Source organism: Salmo salar, chromosome ssa23 (assembly GCF_905237065.1).
Source record: "Salmo salar chromosome ssa23, Ssal_v3.1, whole genome shotgun sequence".
Taxonomy (NCBI): domain Eukaryota; kingdom Metazoa; phylum Chordata; class Actinopteri; order Salmoniformes; family Salmonidae; genus Salmo; species Salmo salar.
The window spans coordinates 47,434,453-47,456,087 of NC_059464.1; the positions used below are offsets into that span (position 1 = coordinate 47,434,453).

The following is a 21,635-nucleotide window of genomic DNA, read 5'->3' on the forward strand; positions in this document are numbered from 1 at the left end:
ACTATTCCTGTAACAGCTCTACAGTATCGGCGCACCTGGAAAAGACCGGCCTATAACGTCACTTTGACAAATTCGGTATCCTTTCTAGCCATGACCCGCACTCCTCCGTGACCCAGAAACCGATAAGTGGTCGAGGAGCGTGTCAATCACAGAGCCTATACATTCCTTAGTAGGCAAACTCAGTAAGGTCCCCCTCCCTCCTTGATAGCCACCTTTTGGTGAACCCCATTTGAATCAGCTGTTGTATTGTTGGAAGAGAAAACCATCCACACGTTTCAGAAACAACATGGAATTTATTGTTGTATATATAAAATGTATTGCAAAACAAACTTCCATTTGTTTTGATCGCAAACATTTTGGGGGGAATCCACCCTTATAAACGTCATTTGCCTAATGACGCACGAGTGGAAAAGTGCCGTCTCATTTCAAACGAGCGCAATTCCATCCACATTCTCTCCTTTTGACCAGTTTCAAAAGGAGGCGAGAGAGTGAGGACAGAGGACGCAGGAGGTGAGTACCTCTAATTGATAAAATACCCATAGCCCTTTTGCGTACTTCATGTTTACTTATCTACACCAAAGATTGTGGATAAATTAAGATTTTGAGAAAAAAAAATGGTCAGTTCCTGTCTACTTAAAGGGGTGGCTCTCCCATAGACGCCAATTCGATTGCAGCTGGGTCTGGTCTACTTAGTTGATTATCTTCCATTGAAACAAGAAAACACGAGGGAGTGGGATGTCTCGCTTCACGAAACTTTACGGTAACACCAACAGGTTCCAATGCGCCCTCTAGTGACTTGCAGGGAAAGTTTAAAGTCCCTCGGCGAACACAGGTGGTTGACACCTGGGACAAGTATCGGAGAGGTGAGTCGGACGCTTCAAAACGAGTATGTTACGAGTATTATATCTTACGACCATTACATATTCAATTCTGCACTGGCAGGGTCATAATATAAATGTTGTTTTTAGTTGATGTGATAATGAACGCCTTACTGTTTAGCTTTTTAATAATACATAGCTTCACAGTGGATCAGGTTTCCCTAACTACTGTACATTGCTTTCTGTAGTTATTCATTAACCACGGCTTGAGTAGGAACACTTCAGTTTTGGATTAAAGAAACAAACTGAATTATAAATATGTATTTTATTCTTACTTTATTCTTATTCATGAATAAGCACTACAAAGTATTTTATAAACCCATCTACATTCTAAAGGTGGTATTTAGATATAAGTAAAGTTGTTTTATTTACCTTTTAAATGGTTTAGTACAGTTAGCATACATGTATTTTCATAGATCTTAGACAGCAGGTAAGAAGACATGGCAGAGAGATGTTGTTGGTTCATGTTTTTAGGAGTTTATATATTTCATGTTTTTTTTCTCAACTTTAAATCGTTTATATGGTTCATGTTTTTAGTCGTTTATATATTTCCAAGTACTTCATGTGGTATCATCAAATATCTCTCAATGTGTTCAGAATAATGTGTTAATATGGGGTGCATATTATGGTATTATCTTTAAACATGTAGTCATTTTTGAGATGCATATTATATTCTCGTCAGAAGTATCATACCAGTTTGTCTGGTAAATGGTAAACAACACAGAATGTAAGAACTCAGAAGTATTTTGATGGATTCTGTTTTTGATGGAATTTTATCTAATAGGGTAACTTTGAATTATATATTATATGGAATTAAAAAAAAAAAAACTATTTTTTTCCAGTCGGAAGTTTCGGTTAGAAAATGTGAAAATAAATAGTTTAATTTGAATAAGTATAGGCCGAAATCACTGTAGAATCCTTGATGCCTAGGTCTATTGGTACTAATATATATATTCTGATTCCATTCATTCTACCATATCTCTCTACCACATAATAATTGCAGGCAATCGTAATGGTTATGTCAATGCAAAACCACTGCAAATGCTTCATTTGCATGTCCCTTTCCCCTGGCCATGCCACCTGATGGCCACACAGACAGACAGACACACACACGGACAGACACACAGACAGACACACGGACAGACAGACAGACAGACAGACGGACAGACACACGGACAGACAGACACACGGACAGACAGACACACGGACAGACAGACACACGGACACACGGACACACGGACAGACAGACACACGGACACACGGACAGACGGACACACGGAAAGACAGACACACGGACACACGGAAAGACAGACACACGGACACACGGACAGATAGACACACGGACAGACAGACACACGGACAGACAGACACACGGACACACGGACAGACAGACACACGGACAGACAGACACACGGACAGACAGACACACGGACACACGGAAAGACAGACACACGGACAGACGGAAAGACAGACACACGGACAGACAGACACACGGACAGACAGACACACGGACAGACACAGGGACAGACAGACACAGGGACAGACAGACACACGGACAGACGGACACACGGACAGACAGACACACGGACAGACAGACACACGGACAGACAGACACACGGACAGACAGACACACGGACGGACGGACAGACAGACACACGGACGGACGGACAGACACACGGACGGACGGACAGACACACGGACGGACGGACAGACACACGGACGGACGGACAGACACACGGACGGACGGACAGACACACGGACGGACGGACAGACACACGGACGGACGGACAGACACACGGACGGACAGACACACGGACGGACACACAGACAGACTCACGGACGGACAGACAGACTCACGGACGGACAGACAGACTCACGGACGGACAGACAGACTCACGGACGGACACACGGACGGACACACACACGCACAGACAGACAGACACACACACGCACAGACACATGCACAGACAGAGGGTATCATCACATGACACCATCCTGGTGAGTATTATCTATGTCCTGGTGCTCAGTGGAGGGCAGACCTGGGTTCAGATACTATTAGAAATCTGTCAAATACTTTCAGCGTTGGCTCTAGCCTGCCTGGAGTGACAGATGGACGGGGTTTGCGGTTTTGGGACTATTCTCTTGTTCCATTAAAGCCCAGGAAAGCTCAAGCAAGCACAGATATAATGGTGTGCAGCCGAATAATCTCTCCTTCTTGCTGAGCTGTGCACTCCTTCACTACTTCCCCCACAAATGTAAAGCTGTAACTTGATAGTGAACCAATTAATTTGTTTCTCTGGAAATGCCATCACAATGTCCCTTGGGCTGTTTACTGTTTGATAACACATGGAACAGATGGGTGCTTCACTTCTGTAGGATGCTGGCTACACAGTGTACACACACACACACACACACATTACATTATACACTAGTGGTACAATGAAGGAGACAAGGACACTTTTGAATGGTAGTGTTCTATGCGTAGTGTTCTAGGCATAGCCTTAGCCTAAGAAATTAAAAGTCACTAATCATGTTTGGGTTACACAATTTACAAATGGGATACTTAAGCAATAAGGCCTGAGGAGGTGTGCTATTATAAACTGGTTACATCATTAGAACAGTCAACAAGTCATTTTGCGAGTGACAAAACATTATGAACACCGTCCTGATATTGAGTTGCACCCCACCTTTTACCCCTCTGAACAGCCTCAATTAGTCAGGGCATGGACTCTACAAGGTGTCGAAAGCGTTCAACAGGGATGCTGGCACGTATTGACGCCAATGCTTCTTACCACAGTTGTGTCAAGTTGGCTGGATGTCCTTTGGGTGGTGGACCATTCTTGATACACACGGGAAACTCTACCATACCCCGCTCAAAGGCACTTCAATATTTTGTTTTCTCCATTCACCCCCTGAATGGCACACATACACAATCCATGTCTCAATTATATAAAGGCTTAAAAATCTTTCTTTAACCTGTTTCCTCCCCTTCATCTACACTGATTTGAAGTGGATTTAACAATAAGGGATCTTAGCTTTCACCTGGTCATTCTATGTCATGGAAAGAGACGGTGTTTGTAATTCTTGTACACTCAGTGTTTATTAGGTACACTACCCCGTTCATGAAAATGGTTTGCTCCTACAGACAATGAGTGACGTGGCTGTGGCTCGCTATATAAAAGCAGGCAGACAGGCATCAAGGCATTCAGTTACTGTTCAATTGAATGTTAGAGTGGTCAAAACGAGTGACCTAAGTGACTTTGAGTGTGGTATGATCGCCGGTTCCAGGATCTCAGAAACGACCGGCCTCCCGGGCTTTACACGCACGACAGTGTCTAGGGTTTTCCGAGAATGGTGCGGCAAACAAAAAACTGTTGATGAGAGGTCGAAGGAAACTGGCAAAAATCGTGCAAATAACTGTGAAGCACAACAGTGGTGTGTAGAACGGCATCTCGGGACGCTATTGCAGCAGAGGTCCGGTGGGCTTCCACTCCTATCACCTAAAAACAAGAAGAAGCTGCTCCAGTGGAGACGCCATCACCAACGCTGGAAAATTGAGGAGTGTAAAAAATATTGCTTTGTCCGACAAATCCCGGTTTCCTGTTACGTCATGCTGATGGGAGAGTCGGGATTTGGCGTAAACAGCATGAGTCCGTGGGCCCCGTCCTGCCTGGTGTTAACGGTACAGGCTGGTAGTGGTGGTGGTGTAATGGTGTGGGGAATGTTTTCCTGGAACACGTTAGGTCCCTTGATAACAGTTGAGCAACGTTTCCATGCCCCTAAGATTTCGGGCTGTTCTGGAGGCAAAGGGGGGTCCGACACGGTACTAGATGGGTGTACCTAATTAACTGACCACTGTGTGTGTATGTGGGTACACTACCCCGTTCACGAAAATGGCCAGTCGAGTTCTTCCACACCGATCTCGACAAACTATTTCTGTATGGACCTCGCTTAGTACATGGGGGCATTGTCTTGCTGAAACAGGAAGTGTCTTCCCCAAACTATTGCCGCAAAGTTGGATGTGCTTCTACAGTATTGACTCCCGGATGTGAATACTTATGTAAATTAGATATTTATGTATTTAATTTACAATAAATGAGCAAAAATTCCTAAAAACAGGTTTTCACATTGTCATTATGTGTGTAGACGGGTGAAGATTTATTTTTATTTTTTTTAAATCAATTTAGAATTCAGGCTGTAACACCAAGAAAACATGGGATAAGTATATATGCATATATATATATATATATATAATCTATCACATTGAATATACAAAATATTAAGAACACCTGCTCTTTTCATGACATAGACTGACCGGGTGAATCCAGGTGACAGCTATGATCCCCTTTTATTGATGTCACTTGTTAAATCCACTTCAATCATTGATCCTAAGACCAGCACTGCTACACTTAGGTGCTTTTATGAATACGGACTCATGACGTGGCTAGCACCTGTTGTAGTAGCTCAAGACAAAAACACTTTTACTATGTGTGGTCTGTACTGTAATGTTTAACAAGGGAGTATCTGCATGGCCTGGTCGGCTACCCTTCAGTTAATGTAAACAGAGCAGCCGCAGGATCCTGACCTGACAGGATTCTTTGTAAACACTTAAAAGAGAAGACATGATACACACACAAAGACAGACAGATAAAGGAAAGCTTGAAGGAGAATCGTGAGGGGTGGTTGTGTAACTGAGCTGTGTTACCATTTTCTGTTTCTTCTTTCTCTAAGCAGCTCATATAAACACTACAATATAATTACTAGAAAGTTAATCTAACAGTTTATATAAACACAACAATATAATTACTAGGAAGTTAATCTAACAGTTTATATAAACACTACAATATAATTACTAGAAAGTTCATCTAACAGCTCATATAAACACTACAATATAATTACTAGGAAGTTCATCTAACAGCTCATATAAACACTACAATATAATTACTAGGAAGTTAATCTAACAGCTCATATAAACACTACAATATAATTACTAGGAAGTTAATCTAACAGCTCATATAAACACTACAATATAATTACTAGAAAGTTCATCTAACAGCTCATATAAACACTACAATATAATTACTAGAAAGTTCATCTAACAGCTCATATAAACACTACAATATAATTACTAGAAAGTTCATCTAACAGTTTATATAAACACAACAATATAATTACTAGAAAGTTAATCTAACAGTTTATATAAACACAACAATATAATTACTAGAAAGTTAATCTAACAGTTTATATAAACACAACAATATAATTACTAGGAAGTTAATCTAACAGCTTATATAAACACAACAATTGAATTGCTAGAAAGTTCGTATAGCAGCTTTTTGTTGTTGCTGTGTGGGATAATGAATAGATGATTGACTGACATCACATGACTGGTTGAGACTGTTGTTTTAATAGATTAGACACCATTTGAAGCGTAACCTCTCTCTCTCTCTCTCTCCTTGTCTCCTTCTCACCTTTCCTCTCTCTGTCTCCATCCATCTCTCACCCTGCCCCCTCCCCTCCAGTGATGTCTAGCTGGTTGAAGGACGGGGAGGTGTTGGTAGGTGAGGGAAGCGGAACTGCATCCCCATGCAGCCTCAGACAGAAGGTCTTCTCAACCCCAGGTGGATGTGGCAGTCCCAGGCCGGGTGGCAGGGGGGTAGGGGGGCGCGGCCATGGGGGGTCACCTAGCTTCAAGGAAGGGGTTTCTGGGATGGTGCAGCCAGAGACCATGGGGAAGGCCAAAGAGCTGTTTGTTCTCTGTGATAAAGAAGGAAAAGGCTTCATCACCAAGAGAGATATGCAGGTTAGTGAGTCCAGTGGATTGAGATTCAGAAAGCTTTAACATATTTATTAAACCTTTTCTCTCTCGTCTTCTCTTCTCTCCTGTCCTCTCTCTCTCTCTCCCTCTTCTCTCTCCCTCTTCTCCCCTCTTCTCTCTCTCCCTCTCTTCTCTCTCTCCCTCTCTTGTCCCCCTCCTCTTCTCTCTTCTTCTCTTCTCCCCTCTTCTCTCTCCCTCCCTCTTCTCTCTCCCTCCCTCTTCTCTCTCCCTCCCTCTTCTCTCTCCCTCCCTCTTCTCCCCTCTTCTCTTCTCCCCTCATCTTCTATCTTCTTCTCTTCTCTCTCCCTCCCTCTTCTCTTCTCCCCCTCCTCTTTCTTCTTTTCTTCTCCGCTATTTTCTTCTCTTCTCCGCTATTTTCTTCTCTTCTCCACTATTTTCTTCTCTTCTCCGCTATTTTCTTCTCTTCTCTCCCTCTTCTCTTCTCCCTTCTTCTCCCCTCCTCTTCTCTCTCCCTCCCTCTTCTCTCTCCCTCCCTCTTCTCCCCTCTCCTCTTCTCTTCTCTCTTCTTCTCTTCTCTCCTCTCAGAGACTGCAGGGTGAGTTACCTCTCTCCCCAGAACAGCTGGAGTCAGTTTTTGAGAGTCTGGACAGAGACAGAAACGGATTCCTAACTCCTGTCGAGTTTAACATGGGCCTTGGTGTGTACCGCTCACTCATTTCATGACATGCTGGACATTTGACCAATAACTTCTATTGACACATTTCCCCCCTGTCTCTTTCTCTGTCTGACTGTGTGATAGCAGGAGAGTTGATGGGGGTGGAGGAGAGCACAGAGAAAAGGCAGACAGAGACAGAGGAAAACGAAGACCTAGGTGAACTCCGATTTATTCAGATACTGACGGAGCTGGGAGCTGACAAACTCTTCAAAGAGTGAGTGACTACACTATATTGTTCCAAGACATGATGAAGCGTTTTGGAGAGTTCGGCCAACGTTTATATTCGCAACCAGTATTTGGATTCTAGCTTCCTGTAACAGAGTTATGTTGCGGTGTGTGTGTGTGTGTCTGTGTAACCCTGTAACCTGCTGTATTGTGTGTCTTTATGTCAGTCAGTGTGAGCTGGGTACCTTGTGGTGTGCGCTCCAGAGAGACAGACCAGAGCTGCTCTCTATCCTGGAGGATGTCCTAGTCCACGCCGTGTCTCATCTACAAGACTCACTGAGGGAGAGAGACAGTTTGGAACAGGCTCTACACAGGTCTCTATTCTCTCCCCATATCATTCATTCACATGACTGTCAATTCATACAGCTGGTGAAGTGGAGCAGTAAACATCAACATACTTTCTAACTTACCAACATACTTACTAGTAACATACTTACTAGTAACATACTATTATCATACTAACTATTAGCATACTAACTAGTAACATACTTACTAACATACTATTAGCATACTAATTATTAACATACTTACTAACATACCATTAACATACTTACTATTAACATACTAACTATTGACATACTATTAACATACTAACTATTAACATAATTACTAGTAACATACTTACTAACATACTATTAACATACTTACTAGTAAAATACTTATTAACATACTTACTAACATACTATTAGCATACTAACTATTAACATACTAACTAGTAACATACTTACTACCAACATACTTACCAACATACTTACTAGTAACATACTTACTAGTAACATACTAACATACTTACTAGTAACATACTTAGTAACTAACTAGTAGTAACTAACTACTAGCATGCTAACGATTATCATGCTAACTATTATCATGCTAACTATTATCATGCTAACTATTAGCATGCTAACTATTAACGTACTATTAGCATAAGATTAACATACTTACTAGTAACAATATAACTAACATACTTACTAATATACTATTAGCATACTATTAACATACTAACTCAGCATACTAACTAGTAGCATACTAACTAGTAACATACTATTAACATACTAACTATTAACATACTAACTAGTAACATACTAACTAGTAACATACTAACTAGTAACATACTTACTAGTAACATACTTACTAGTATACTATTAACATACTATTAGCATAGTAACTAGTAACATACTTACTAGTAACATACTTACTAGTACACTATTAACACACTAACAATTAACACACTAACTATTAGTACACTATTAACACACTAACTATTAGTACACTATTAACACACTAACAATTAACACACTAACAATTAACACACTAACTATTAGTACACTATTAGTACACTAACTATTAACACACTAACTATTAACACACTAACTATTAACACACTAACACACTAACTATTAACACATGAACTATTAACATACTAACTAGTAACATACTTACTAACATACTATTAGCATACTTACTAGTAACATACTATTAACACACTTAATATTAACATACTAACTTTTCACATACTTACTGGTAACATACTTACTAACATACTCTAATGTACTGTTGTGTTTCAGACGGGAGAGTGACCATGACAGGGTGGTTCGGTCCATATACGAGGAGATGGAGAGTCAGAACAGAGAGGAGAGAGAGAAACGACTCGCTCAGGTAGCTATCTGGTCTGAAAATAAAGTATGAAAATGTATGCACTGTCTACTTACTGTAAGTCACTCCGTAAATGTAAGTAGTCTGCTGGGCTGTAGACGGGGTGGTTGTTTAGCAACAAAACCGACACGTGCGCAACTATGGTGGAAAAACAGACGGGGTTGGCTTAGACTGTTGACAACATGTAAACTATAACATATGTATATTCTACAATTATATATCATACAATAGGTTACTATAGGTTGAAAACATAATAATGCATAATGAGCACTTGTTGTCTCTCAAATACTTCTTTATAGTTGCTGTTTAGCTAGCTAGCGAATTGTAGCCATATTAGCCAACTTGGTCTCAGAGCATTTCGTATTATTCTGTACGTAAATCCGAGACACTCCCTTTAGTTTGATGTGTATGTTATGTTTCGTGTGGTATTTATTCCTTGGTGGGTGTCCATCAGCCAATTCGTACAATATGTTACGAATTTGCAAAACGTATGACATGTTACGAATACACATTTTTGGTGGCTAGGTGGCTGTTATCTAGGTGGCTAATGGTAGCTAGCTGGCTAATGTTAGGCTAGGGATTAGGGTTAAGGTTAGGAGTTATGTTAAAGGGTTAGGGGAAGGGTTGGCTAAAATAGTTAAGTTTAGGGTTATCTAACCTGCTAAGTAGTTGCAAAGTAGCTTAAAAGTAGTAAGTAGTTGCTAATTTGCTAAAGTTGTCTGCGATGAGATTCGAACACGCAACCTTTGGGTTGCTAGACGTTCACGAGTGGCACAGCGGTCTAACACACTGCATGTCAGTGCTAGAGTTGTCACTACAGACCCTGGTTCGATTCCAGGCTGTATCCCAACCGGTCATGAATGGGAGTCCCACAATTGGCCCAGAGCCGTCCGGGTTTGGTCGGGGTAGGCCGTCATTGTAAATAAGAATTTGTTCTTAACTGACTTGCCTAGTTAAATAAACTAAAAATATGCACAGCTGTCCACCCCGACCAGCCACCCTCCTATCGTTTTTGCCTTAAGTACCCTTCTGTCTTATGTAAACATACCAAACGTAACTAATCATACTAATGAGTGTCAAGCATTTACGTTTACTATGTTACGTTTGGGCTGAGACCAGGCTGTATTAGCATGGCTATGACATCAGTCAAAAACACCTCAAAACAAGACAAGCTATCAATAAATAGCAAGACACAACGAGCTGAAGCGAGACACCTATGATTCCCAACAAGGCGGTTTCTTGTCATTATTTTTAGCTATCTGACCGTTCAGAATCATAACAACTCACACCTTCCGGCCGTATCGATGTGCGCCCTTCGTTTTGGTGAGATGTCAGCCAAACCGTCTGTTACAAGTCGCATTAAACCTGTTATTACCTCAAGCTCTTTCTGCAAGACCAACAATCCATACTGTCCTCTTTTCCATAACCAGTCCTGTGCCCATATTTGCTTCTTTCTTGCTTTTGTCTCAGCTTTTTCTGAGCATCACTGACGTAGTGCTTTTTCTTTTTTTCAGGTACCGGAGCGCAAAAAAAAAATATATATATATATATATATATAAATAAAAAGCCATAATTTTTCTGCGAAAGTTGGTATCAAAATGTAACCTATTGTAGAATATACATATCCCACAATGCATCATCCAAATGTAATGATTGCCTATACCTACGCATAGTGGCTCAAATCATTTGTTCTATTTTTTTATTTTTTATCCTAAAACAGTTTATAAAAAAATGATAGTCCATCATCACTGTTAATCATGAATGACAGTTCTTCACGTTTTACGAGTGAAACTTCCATGCTGCATCAGCATGCTAACCGTTTGATCCCAATCAGTTTCATGGGAATATGCATTTCAATCTTATTGAAAGATTGTAGGCTAAGTAGTTTAACTACTGTTTAATCACAGGGATTTATTAAGAAGCTACACTTCTTCTTGTTGTTTTGTTTCAGTCAAAGCATACTAAGCCTAGTGCTTCGAGCTGTTGAGTTCAGGCCACATGAACATTGTGCTGAATAGTATTTTTTTTTTTCCTAAGTAGCCTTATTCTGTGGTGTTATTGGTCCAACAGTAGAGTCTAACGTTATACTATGCAACCATATTCAGTTTAAGTAGAATGCTAATGAATCGTTAAGCGATCGTACGAGACATATTGACTCAACTTTCGTCTAAACTTTTTATTAAACAAGCAATATTCTGAGAATTGGCAGAGTGCTGCTCCTCTGTGAACCGGCTGCACTACCCCCCCTTGATAACAATAGACAGGACCACAGCGTCTTCTTCGGTTGCCATGATGATTTTCTTGCTACAGATGCGCAAACCTGCTCAGCAAATATAGCCCAATTCTGGCCCCATTTCTCCAATCGTACTGCCACCGAGATGCCGCGAGGTGTAGGTACTTTACCACTACTAGTTCACTACGATTTGGCTTAGCTGGGTACAGCCCGTAGACACAGAAAAAAATATAGTGATGTATTTCAGCCCTAACTAATGGCTAATGATGATGATAATGATGACTGTACTTCATGTTAAAGGACAGTATCAGACAGTGGGACAGAAGACAGAAGATTGCTGAGGAGCTGAAGACGAGAGAGCAGGAACTGGAGATCACCCTGGCCAAGCAGAGAGAGGTAGAGACATCATAGACTTAGATGACTCTTTGTGTCTGTCCCATTATGACGTCTGTGAGAGCACTGAGCATCGAGGTCATCTCCATTTTGAAGTAGTCCATTTTCTTCTTCTACATCTGAGTTGGTTAACAAACTGAAAGGGTGCTTACTCTCACCTGGAGTACAAAGGGAGATTTTAACCCGGGGCTAAGCGAGTGTTCACACTTTATAAAGTGGACTAGCAGCAGTCTTAGCCCAGGTCTAGCTGGCCCCCGCTCCGGAGCAAGGTTAGCTCCCGACTTTTCAGCGTTAGCACCAGAAACACGGTGCCAGAATAGCCAGTGTATAACAGGGTCAACAACAATGCCTAGAATGCTCACTGTCCAATCACAAAAGCTGCACTGTCACTTCATTGACATATGCTGTTGATGTCTGTAATGACTTATTTTGAAAAGTCAATTCATACTATTTCATCCTTCCATCTGAGGACAAATAACCAAAATAATTTAATCCCTGCAAAAACATTGGTCGCTATGCCTAACAATAACGGTTGCCATGCAGGCTGGCTAACTTCTTCTCCTGAATGTGTATTTTACCAGTAACCCGACGGTCTCATGAGTATTCTGAAGTACCTCCTGTGGATGGGCCAAATACCCCCAGGGGACCTAGTACACCTTGGTTTGGAACCACTGCTTTAAGTGATCTGCTCTCTTCTGTTACTGTCTCTTAGTCTTCTAATTTTCTCTCTCTCTCTCTCTCTCTCTCTCTCTCTCTCTCTCTCTCTGTCCTGCTTGTAAAAGTATACAATTGTTTTAATAGTAATTTCACTGCTTTTTCACCTCTCCTGCAAATTCTTTGAAAAAACATGTTTTACTTTTTCCACTGCCTGTATTTCACTATCACCTGTTCTTCTGTTGCTGTCTCTGTGTTTGTCTGGTATCTCTCTCCATCATATCCTGTTCTTCGGTTGCTGTCTCTGTCTTGTCTGGTATCTCTTTCCATCATATCCTGTTCTTCGGTTGCTGTCTCTGTCTTGTCTGGTATCTCTCTCCATCATATCCTGTTCTTCTGTTGCTGTCTCTGTCTTGTCTGGTATCTCTCTCCATCATATCCTGTTCTTCTGTTGCTGTCTCTGTCTTGTCTGGTATCTCTCTCCATCATATCATGTTCTTCTGTTGCTGTCTCTGTGTCTTATCTAGTGTGTTTCTAGTATTGCAATCGAAAAAGGGTCAAGAGAATACTGGGTTAGCTTAACTTGTTTTGGGCCTGTGTCTGGGTCACTTAAATCTTCCTCTTTCTTACCAGTTAACCCCTGACTTTTGCTGTTCAAAATACTCCACTGGCCTGCTGTTCTTGTCTGTCCACCTAAATGATGTATATAAACCCTGGATTGCTGATGCTCTGTATTGGTCAGTGAGAGGCTTTGAAGCCAGAGGTCGGCCATATTGGGCCTTTCCAGAAGGACCAGTCCTCGATAGGAATGAATGGAGTTTCGAGGCCAAAATGAACTGTATTTAAGTATTTTAGTGGGGACAGTAACATTACAACTCCAATGAAAAATTACACTTTAAGGGTTTTTTGTCATTGTTTAGCTCACATAATATAATTTGTACGTATGCAATAGAATAGAATAGAATAGAATAAATGTGGCAAAAACAAATGTAGACATTAATACATGCATTTCTGCTAAGTGTGTTTAAAAAAAAAAAAGTTTTTTAATTACGCTATTGGTTAGAGCTTGTAAGTAAGCATTTCACTGTAAGGTCTACACCTGTTGTATTCGGCGCACGTGACACATAAACTTTGATTTAAGTATGTGTGTGTGACCAATACAATTTGATTTGATCTAGTGTGTGTATATAATTAAATCATTGGCCCTTCTCCTTGGCTAAATCTGCAACGTAGCAAGGTAGAGGTTACTGTTGACTGACACGACCAGGGCAACTCAACTGTAAAGCGAAATTCAAGTCTGCGTTAACAGAGCGACACAACTCCAAACGTGACAGATGAGACGCTACATAGCCCCCAGGCTATATGAATATAAAAAGACATGAGCCAGAAAATGACCTGTAGAATGGAGTATGTTATAAGACCTCTGTGATTTAGTTTTATGTCGTCAGTTCTACCAGCTAATGTGAGATTTTTAGATTCCATAACATTTGAAAACCCATAACTTAATGCCTATGTATTTTTCGCCTTTCCCGAGTCCGCACTGGGACAAGACTGTAACTACCAATTGGATACCACAAAATTGGGGGTAAAAACCCACGAAAATAAATAATTTTGCCAAATTAATAACGCCCCCTTTTTAAAATAATACATAACATATATGGAAATGACAGACATAGTCCAAGCATGTTTACCTTTAGAATATAACCGATTTATAAGACCTCTATGATTAATTTTGTCAGTCTGTTCTACCGCTTCAACATCGGCCATTTTAAACGGGGTTAAATATCTAGTCATAGTAAAGTTCAGCTATTTCCCACAGGCCCTAGTTTTGTCTCACCTGGACTACTGTTCAGTGGTGTGGTCAGGTGCTACAAAGAGGGACTTAGGAAAATTGCAGTTGGCTCAGAACAGGGCAGCATGGCTGGCCCTTGGATGTACACAGAGGGCTAATATTAATAATATGCATGTCAATCTCTCCTGGCTCAACGTGGAGGAGAGATTGACTTCATCACTACTTGTATTTATGAGAGGTATTGACATGTTTAATGCACCAAGCTGTCTGTCTGAACTACTGGCACACAGCTCGGACACCCATGCATACCCCGCAAGACATGCCACCAGAGGTCTCTTCACAGTCCCCCAAGTCCAGAACAGACTATAGGAGGCGCACAGTACCTCATTGAGCCATGACTACATGGAACTCTATTCCACATCAGGTAACTGATGCAAACAGCAGAATCAGATTAAAAAAACGGATAAAAATACACCTTATGGAACAGCGGGGATTGTGAAGCAACACAGGCACACGCGCACACACACACACACGATAGCATAAGCACTATACACACACAAGAATGTTGTACTGTAGATATGTGGTAGTGGTGGAGTAGGGGCCTGAGGGCACACTGTGAATGTATTGTAATGTTTTTAAAAATTGTATAACAGTCTAAATTTTGCTGGACCCTAGGAAAAGTAGCCGCTGCCTTGGGAGGAACTAATGGGGATCCATAATAAACAAAATAGAAATGTCACTGTCAGAAAAGATTTGCTTCAGAAAAACGTTCTCTCATCAAATCAAATGTATTTATATAGCCCTTCTTACATCAGCTGATGTCACAAAGTGCTGTACAGAAACCCAGCCTAAAACCACAAACAGCAAGCAATGCAGGTGTAGAAGCACGGTGGCTAGGAAAAAACTCCCTAGAAACTCCCGAGAAAACCCAGAACCTCGGTCTCAGCTAGCTAGCCGGCCAGTAGCTACCGAAGTAGCTAGCCAGCTAAGTTAGCTACAGAAACTAAACCCATAAAATACTTTTCTAATATCATATTAACTAAATAATCAAATATAATATTAAAATTAATCTTACAAATAGCAGTGTTGGGCGATCTGTTGAGCCATAGGCAGTCAATAAATAATATAATAATAGTCGTAGGAAAGGTTTTCATCTTTAGCTCACAATCTGTGGATAATATACGATTAGAAAGATTAGAATTATTTGTAAAATATCACAGCACAATTGAAAAATATTTGTCACATGGAAACCAAACAAGGGCGGTCTATGGTGATAGGTGGGATGGGCTGAGGGTTGGGATTAAAGAGTTTGTTTGGTAATGTATTGTTGTTATATATACAGTTGAAGTCGGAAGTTGACATACACCTTAGCCAAATACATTTAAACTCAGTTTTTCACAAATCCTGACATTTTAATCAGAGTAAAAATACCCTGTTTTAGGTCAGTTAGGATCAGCACTTTATTTTAAGAATGTGAAATGTCAGAATAATAGTAGAGAGAATGATTTATTTCAGCTTTTATTTCTTTCATCACACTCCCAGCGGGTCAGTAGTTTACATACACTCAATTAGTATTTGGTAGCATTTCCTTTAAATTGTTTAACTTGGGTCAAACGTTTCGGGTAGCCTTCCAAAAGCTTCCCACAATAAGTTGGGTGAATTTTGGCCCATTCCTCCTGACAGAGCTGGTGTAACTGAGTCAGGTTTGTAGGCCTCCTTGCTCACACATGCTTTTTCAGTTCTGCCCACACATTTTCTATATGATTGAGGTCAGGGCTTTGTGATGGCCACTCCAATACCTTGACTTTGTTGTCCTTAAGCCATTTTGCCACAACTTTGGAAGTATGCTTGGGGTCATTGTCCATTTGGAAGACCCATTTGCGACCAAGCTTTAACTTCCTGACTGATGTCTTGAGATGTTGCTTCAATATATTGACATCATTTTCCTCTCTCATGATGCCATCTATTTTGTGACGTGTACCAGTCCCTCCTGCAGCAAAGCACACCCACAACATGATGCTTCCATCCCCGTGCTTCACGGTTGGGATGGTGTTCTTTGGCTTGCAAGCCTCCCCCTTTTTCCTCCAAACATAACGATGGTCATTATGGCCAAACAGTTCTATTTTTGTTTCATCAGACCAGAGGACATTTCTCCAAAAAGTACGATCTTTGTCCCCATGTGCAGTTGCGAACCGTAGTCTGGCTTTTTTATTGGGGTTTTGGAGCAGCGGCTTCTTCCTTGCTGAGCGGCCTTTCAGGTTATGTTGATATAGGACTCGTTTTACTGTGGCTATAGATACTTTTGTACCTGTTTCCTCCAGCATCTTCACAAGATCCTTTGCTGTTGTTCTGGGATTGATTTGCACTTTTCGCACCAAAGTACGTTCATCTCTAGGAGACAGAATGCGTTTCCTTCCTGAGCTGTATGATGGCTGTGTGGTCCCATGGTGTTTATACTTGCATACTATTGTTTGTACAGATGAACGTGGTACCTTCAGGCGTTTAGAAATTGCTCCCAAAGATGAACCAGACTTGTGGAGGTCTACAATTTTTTTTTCTGAGGTCTTGGCTGATTTGATTTTCCCATGATGTCAAGCGAAGAAGCACTGAGTTTGAAGGTAGGCCTTGAAATACATCCACAGGTACACCTCCAATAGGCTAATTGACATCATTTGAGTCAATCAGAAGCTTCTAAAGCCATAAGATCATTTTCTGGAATTTTCCAAGCTGTTTAAAGGCACAGTCAACTTAGTGTATGTAAACTTCTGATCCACTGGAATTGGGATACAGTGAAATAATCTGTCTGTCAACAATTGTTGTAAAAATGACTTGTGTCATCCCCCCCAGCTGGAGGCTCGTATCCAGGCACTGGGCTGTGAGCAGACAGACATCAGGGCCCAGAATCAGAAGCTCCACAGCCTGAACATACAGCTCCAGGAGCAGCTAGAGACCAGCAGAGAAGAGCTACAGAAAGCCCTGAAACAATTAAAGTTCCTACAGTCTAACACTGCCCAGGAGGAGAGGAGCAGAGAGAGGTAGGGGGGAGGGGAGAGGGAGCAGGGAGGGAGAGGTGGAGCAGGGAGAGAGGGATCAGAGAGGGAAGGGGGAGAGAGGGAGCAGAGAGAGGTAGGGAGGGAGCAGGGCGGGAGGGAGAAGAGAGAGAGGGAACAGGGAGGGAGGGAGCAGAGATGGGAGGGGGAGAGCAGAGAGGGGAGAAGTAGAGAGGGGGGAAGAGGGATAACAGAGGGATTAGATAGGGAGGGAGAGAGGTCGGAGAGGGGATGGCTAACTCCTACATGCTTTGCCATATTCTCTGAAAAATGTTATATTTGTGTTGTTGACACAGTACTCTTGAAAATATATTTTTTGTATGTGTATGTGATCGTTGTGGGAATTGAACCCACAACCTTTGCATTGAGATTGTCATAGGACACCTGTGTGTCTCTCTAGGACTGTGCTCAAGGTCTCCAAGAACATGCAGAAAGAAAAAGACAGTCTGCAGAGGCAGTTGGAGTTACTGAGGTCTGTCTGCCTGCCTATCGTCTGTCTGTCTGCCTCCGCCTGTGTCTGTCTGTCTGTCTGCCCGTCTGCCTGCCTGTGGTCTGCCTGCCTGTCTGCCTGCCTGTCACCAGTTTGTTTATTGGAGAGCAAATCACATTCGTTGTTGTTTATGAAGTGCTTACTATACGCGTTACTATATGTTTGAAGTAATTTATTTCTGATTTGTTTATCCTCTCAGGGATATGAACAAACGTCTGAGAGATGAGAAAGACACACATCAGTCCCAGAAGAGGGTCAGTGTTAGTCACCGACGCGCTCTCCTCGTCTCCCCTCTTCTCCACCAGTCTGTTCCTCCATCACCACTCCCCCACACCCACTGTCACTATACGGGGCTCCACCCCCTGGACACGCCCTTACTACCCCTACTGAATCATGCTAGTTCTCCCTGGACACGCCCCTACTACCACTACTGAACCATGCTAGTTCTCCCTGGACACGCCCCTACTACCACTACTGAACCATGCTAGTTCTCCCTGGACACGCCCCTACTACCACTACTGAACCATGCTAGTTCCCCCTGGACACGCCCCTACTACCCCTACTGAACCATGCTAGTTCCCCCTGGACACGCCCCTACTAACCCTACTGAACCATGCTAGTTCCCCCTGGACACGCCCCTACAACCCCTACTGAACCATGCTAGTTCCCCCTGGACACGCCCCTACTACCCCTACTGAACCATGCTAGTTCCCCCTGGACACGCCCCTACTACCCCTACTACCACTGAACCATGCTAGTTCCCCCTGGACACGCCCCTACTACCCCTACTGAACCATGCTAGTTCTCCCTGGACACGCCCCTACTACCCCTACTACCCCTACTACCCCTAATACCCCTACTACCCCTACTGAACCATGCTAGTTCTCCCTGGACACGCCCCTACTACCCCTACTACCCCTACTGAACCATGCTAGTTCTCCCTAGACACGCACCTACTACCCATACTTCCCCTACCTATGGTTTATAGAAGGCATCTCTAGTACTGGGTAATATTTGTAACTGATGATATTTCAGAGTCATTGTTTTTTTGGGGTATGTTTTGAGAGAGTCTGTGAGCAAAACAATGCCTGGAGATCTTCCCTGGTCAGATCATGTTACATTGTAAGGGAAAAACTTCTGGGCCTAATCATACCGTAATGAATGTTAATGTTGTGTGGTGAAGGAACAGAAACAATAGCGCTGGTACTTTAAGTCTGCTGTTTCAACGCAAAGGGAATCGCTGTTTCAACGCAAAGGGAATCGCTGTTTCTGAAGTAAATGGCATTCTATTGAAGAAAAAAAAAGAAATTTGAGTTTCAGTGTTTTTGAACAATGTTATTTTGAAGGTGAGAAATATTCATCCCATAATACTGTATCATTAATGGTCTGTAGATTCCAAGGTAGCACTTTCATCCCATAATACTGTATCATTAATGGTCTGTAGATTCCAAGGTAGCACTTTCATCCCATAATACTGTATCATTAATGGTCTGTAGATTCCAAGGTAGCACTTTCATCCCATAATACTGTATCATTAATGGTCTGTAGATTCCAAGGTAGCACTTTCATCTTTCTCGATCAAATGTTTTTGTTGTTTATAATTTTAATAAAAGGAACAAAGTATTGAAAACGCAGGAAGTTTTTTTAGCAATCCAGCGTGTACAGTACAAAGTACAATATTGTAGAATAAACAACTACACTGGGGAGAGGGGACATTTTCCTAGTGCAACAAAGAAATGATCCTAAACCTCATTGTAATCTAGCAGTATGATTTCATTTGAAACATACGATATACCAGACGATTATTTAACTAGAGTTTAGTAAGCTGAGTTTGACGGTAATTGTTGCACTTTACACAATGCTTTTAAGCAAATCATTTTTTTTTTACTTGAGAACTCCATAAAATGAAGTATCTGTGTATTTACCGTTATCTATTTTGTAAACATGTTCATGTTGATATTTCACGTCTTATTGACCACATAAATGTTGTTAATCACCGTTTTGGTGCCGAATAAACGTCCTATACTAAACAACACCTTTTATCCATTTTGGTTTTTCATTCTGGTTTCTCTGCCGTCATGTAGCCTCCTAATGTCAGGAAGCCTCTGCGGAAGAAAGGCTCAGTGATAGGGAACTACATACTGCAAGACGAGCCAATCGAAAGGTTGGTTTGATCCATGATTCAGCCACTAAACCGTATGCTATGCAGGCTGCAGAGTTTGTCTATTTTAATAAAGTTTTAAAATGGAAGTAACAGTTATAGTAACTAAAGTTAGAGAAGTTATAGTAACTAAATATATAAGTATAATTGACCTAAGGAAGTAACTAATGTTCTGTCCCGTTGATTTACTAAGACAGCTGAGCTCATTCAGCCAATCAGAGCTGGAGCTGGCTTCAGGTGGGATACCATCTAACTCATCCAAGAGAAGCCAGGCATTCAGAGAACACAGCTGTGACGATATTGGACGGACTGAAGCGATACAGGTACTGTGGACTCTTCAAGTGGAATCACCTTTCAGTGAGAGAGAGAGAGAGAGAGAGAGAGATGTATGCAAATATAAGTCAGAGGACATTTGCATTCTGTAAAACCATGATGGAAGGTCTGGGACATACTTACATTTTGACTGGGAATTTAGACAGACCAACTGAATAATGTCCCATACCCCCATCTGCTCCTTCCTCTACAGGCCAGACTGACCAGCACCAACCCTCAGAGGGTATTCAAAGTGGTGTTTTTGGGGAACTCTGGAGTGGGCAAAAGCTCCTTCATCCACCACTACTGCAATGGACACTTCCCCAACACACTGGGTACTACTGTGGGTAAGAGAGTTAGACCCAATAACACACTGGGTACTACTGTGGGTAAGAGAGTTAGACCTAATAACACACTGGATACTACTGTGGGTAAGTGAGTTAGACCCAATAACACACTGGGTACTACTGTGGGTAAGAGAGTTGGACCCAATAACACACTGGGTACTACTGTGGGTAAGATAGTTAGACCCAATAACACACTGGATACTACTGTGGGTAAGAGAGTTAGACCTAATAACACACTGGATACTACTGTGGGTAAGTGAGTTAGACCCAATAACACACTGGGTACTACTGTGGGTAAGAGAGTTAGACCCAATAACACACTGGGTACTACTGTGGGTAAGAGAGTTAGACCCAATAACACACTGGATACTATTGTGGGTAAGAGAGTTAGACCCAATAACACACTGGGTACTACTGTGGGTAAGAGAGTTAGACCCAATAACACACTGGGTACTAGTGTGGGTAAGAGAGTTAGACCCAATAACACACTGGGTACTACTGTGGGTAAGAGAGTTAGACCCAATAACACACTGGATACTACTGTGGGTAAGAGAGTTGGACCCAATAACACACTGGGTACTACTGTGGGTAAGATAGTTAGACCCAATAACACACTGGATACTACTGTGGGTAAGAGAGTTAGACCTAATAACACACTGGATACTGCTGTGGGTAAGTGAGTTAGACCCAATAACACACTGGGTACTACTGTGGGTAAGAGAGTTAGACCCAATAACACACTGGGTACTACTGTGGGTAAGAGAGTTAGACCCAATAACACACTGGGTACTACTGTGGGTAAGAGAGTTAGACCCAATAACACACTGGGTACTACTGTGGGTAAGAGAGTTAGACCCAATAACATACTGGGTACTACTGTGGGTAAGAGAGTTAGACCCAATAACACACTGGATACTACTGTGGGTAAGAGAGTGGCCATGTCCAAAATCTGT

At 41.8% G+C, this 21,635-nt stretch overlaps 1 protein-coding gene across 4 annotated transcripts in view; it reads left to right on the forward strand.

The window, feature by feature from the left end:
* The first annotated feature begins 398 nt into the window (after window positions 1-398).
* Window positions 399-21,635, forward strand: part of cracr2b (calcium release activated channel regulator 2B) — a 37,196-nt gene continuing 15,959 nt past the window's right edge. The window contains exons 1-14 of one of the 4 annotated variants that reach the window (XM_014170407.2): window positions 399-510; window positions 774-886; window positions 6,401-6,681; window positions 7,243-7,354; window positions 7,457-7,586; window positions 7,765-7,911; window positions 9,163-9,253; window positions 11,784-11,879; window positions 17,170-17,357; window positions 17,773-17,844; window positions 18,062-18,116; window positions 19,947-20,026; window positions 20,217-20,346; window positions 20,550-20,682. In XM_014170407.2, coding sequence (XP_014025882.2) covers window position 886; window positions 6,401-6,681; window positions 7,243-7,354; window positions 7,457-7,586; window positions 7,765-7,911; window positions 9,163-9,253; window positions 11,784-11,879; window positions 17,170-17,357; window positions 17,773-17,844; window positions 18,062-18,116; window positions 19,947-20,026; window positions 20,217-20,346; window positions 20,550-20,682 — 1,516 coding nt within the window. In that variant the 5' untranslated portion in view covers window positions 399-510; window positions 774-885. The remainder of the gene's footprint in view (window positions 511-773; window positions 887-6,400; window positions 6,682-7,242; window positions 7,355-7,456; window positions 7,587-7,764; window positions 7,912-9,162; window positions 9,254-11,783; window positions 11,880-17,169; window positions 17,358-17,772; window positions 17,845-18,061; window positions 18,117-19,946; window positions 20,027-20,216; window positions 20,347-20,549; window positions 20,683-21,635) is intronic. The other 3 variants (XM_045706012.1, XM_045706011.1, XM_045706013.1) reach the window with 3 other exon arrangements.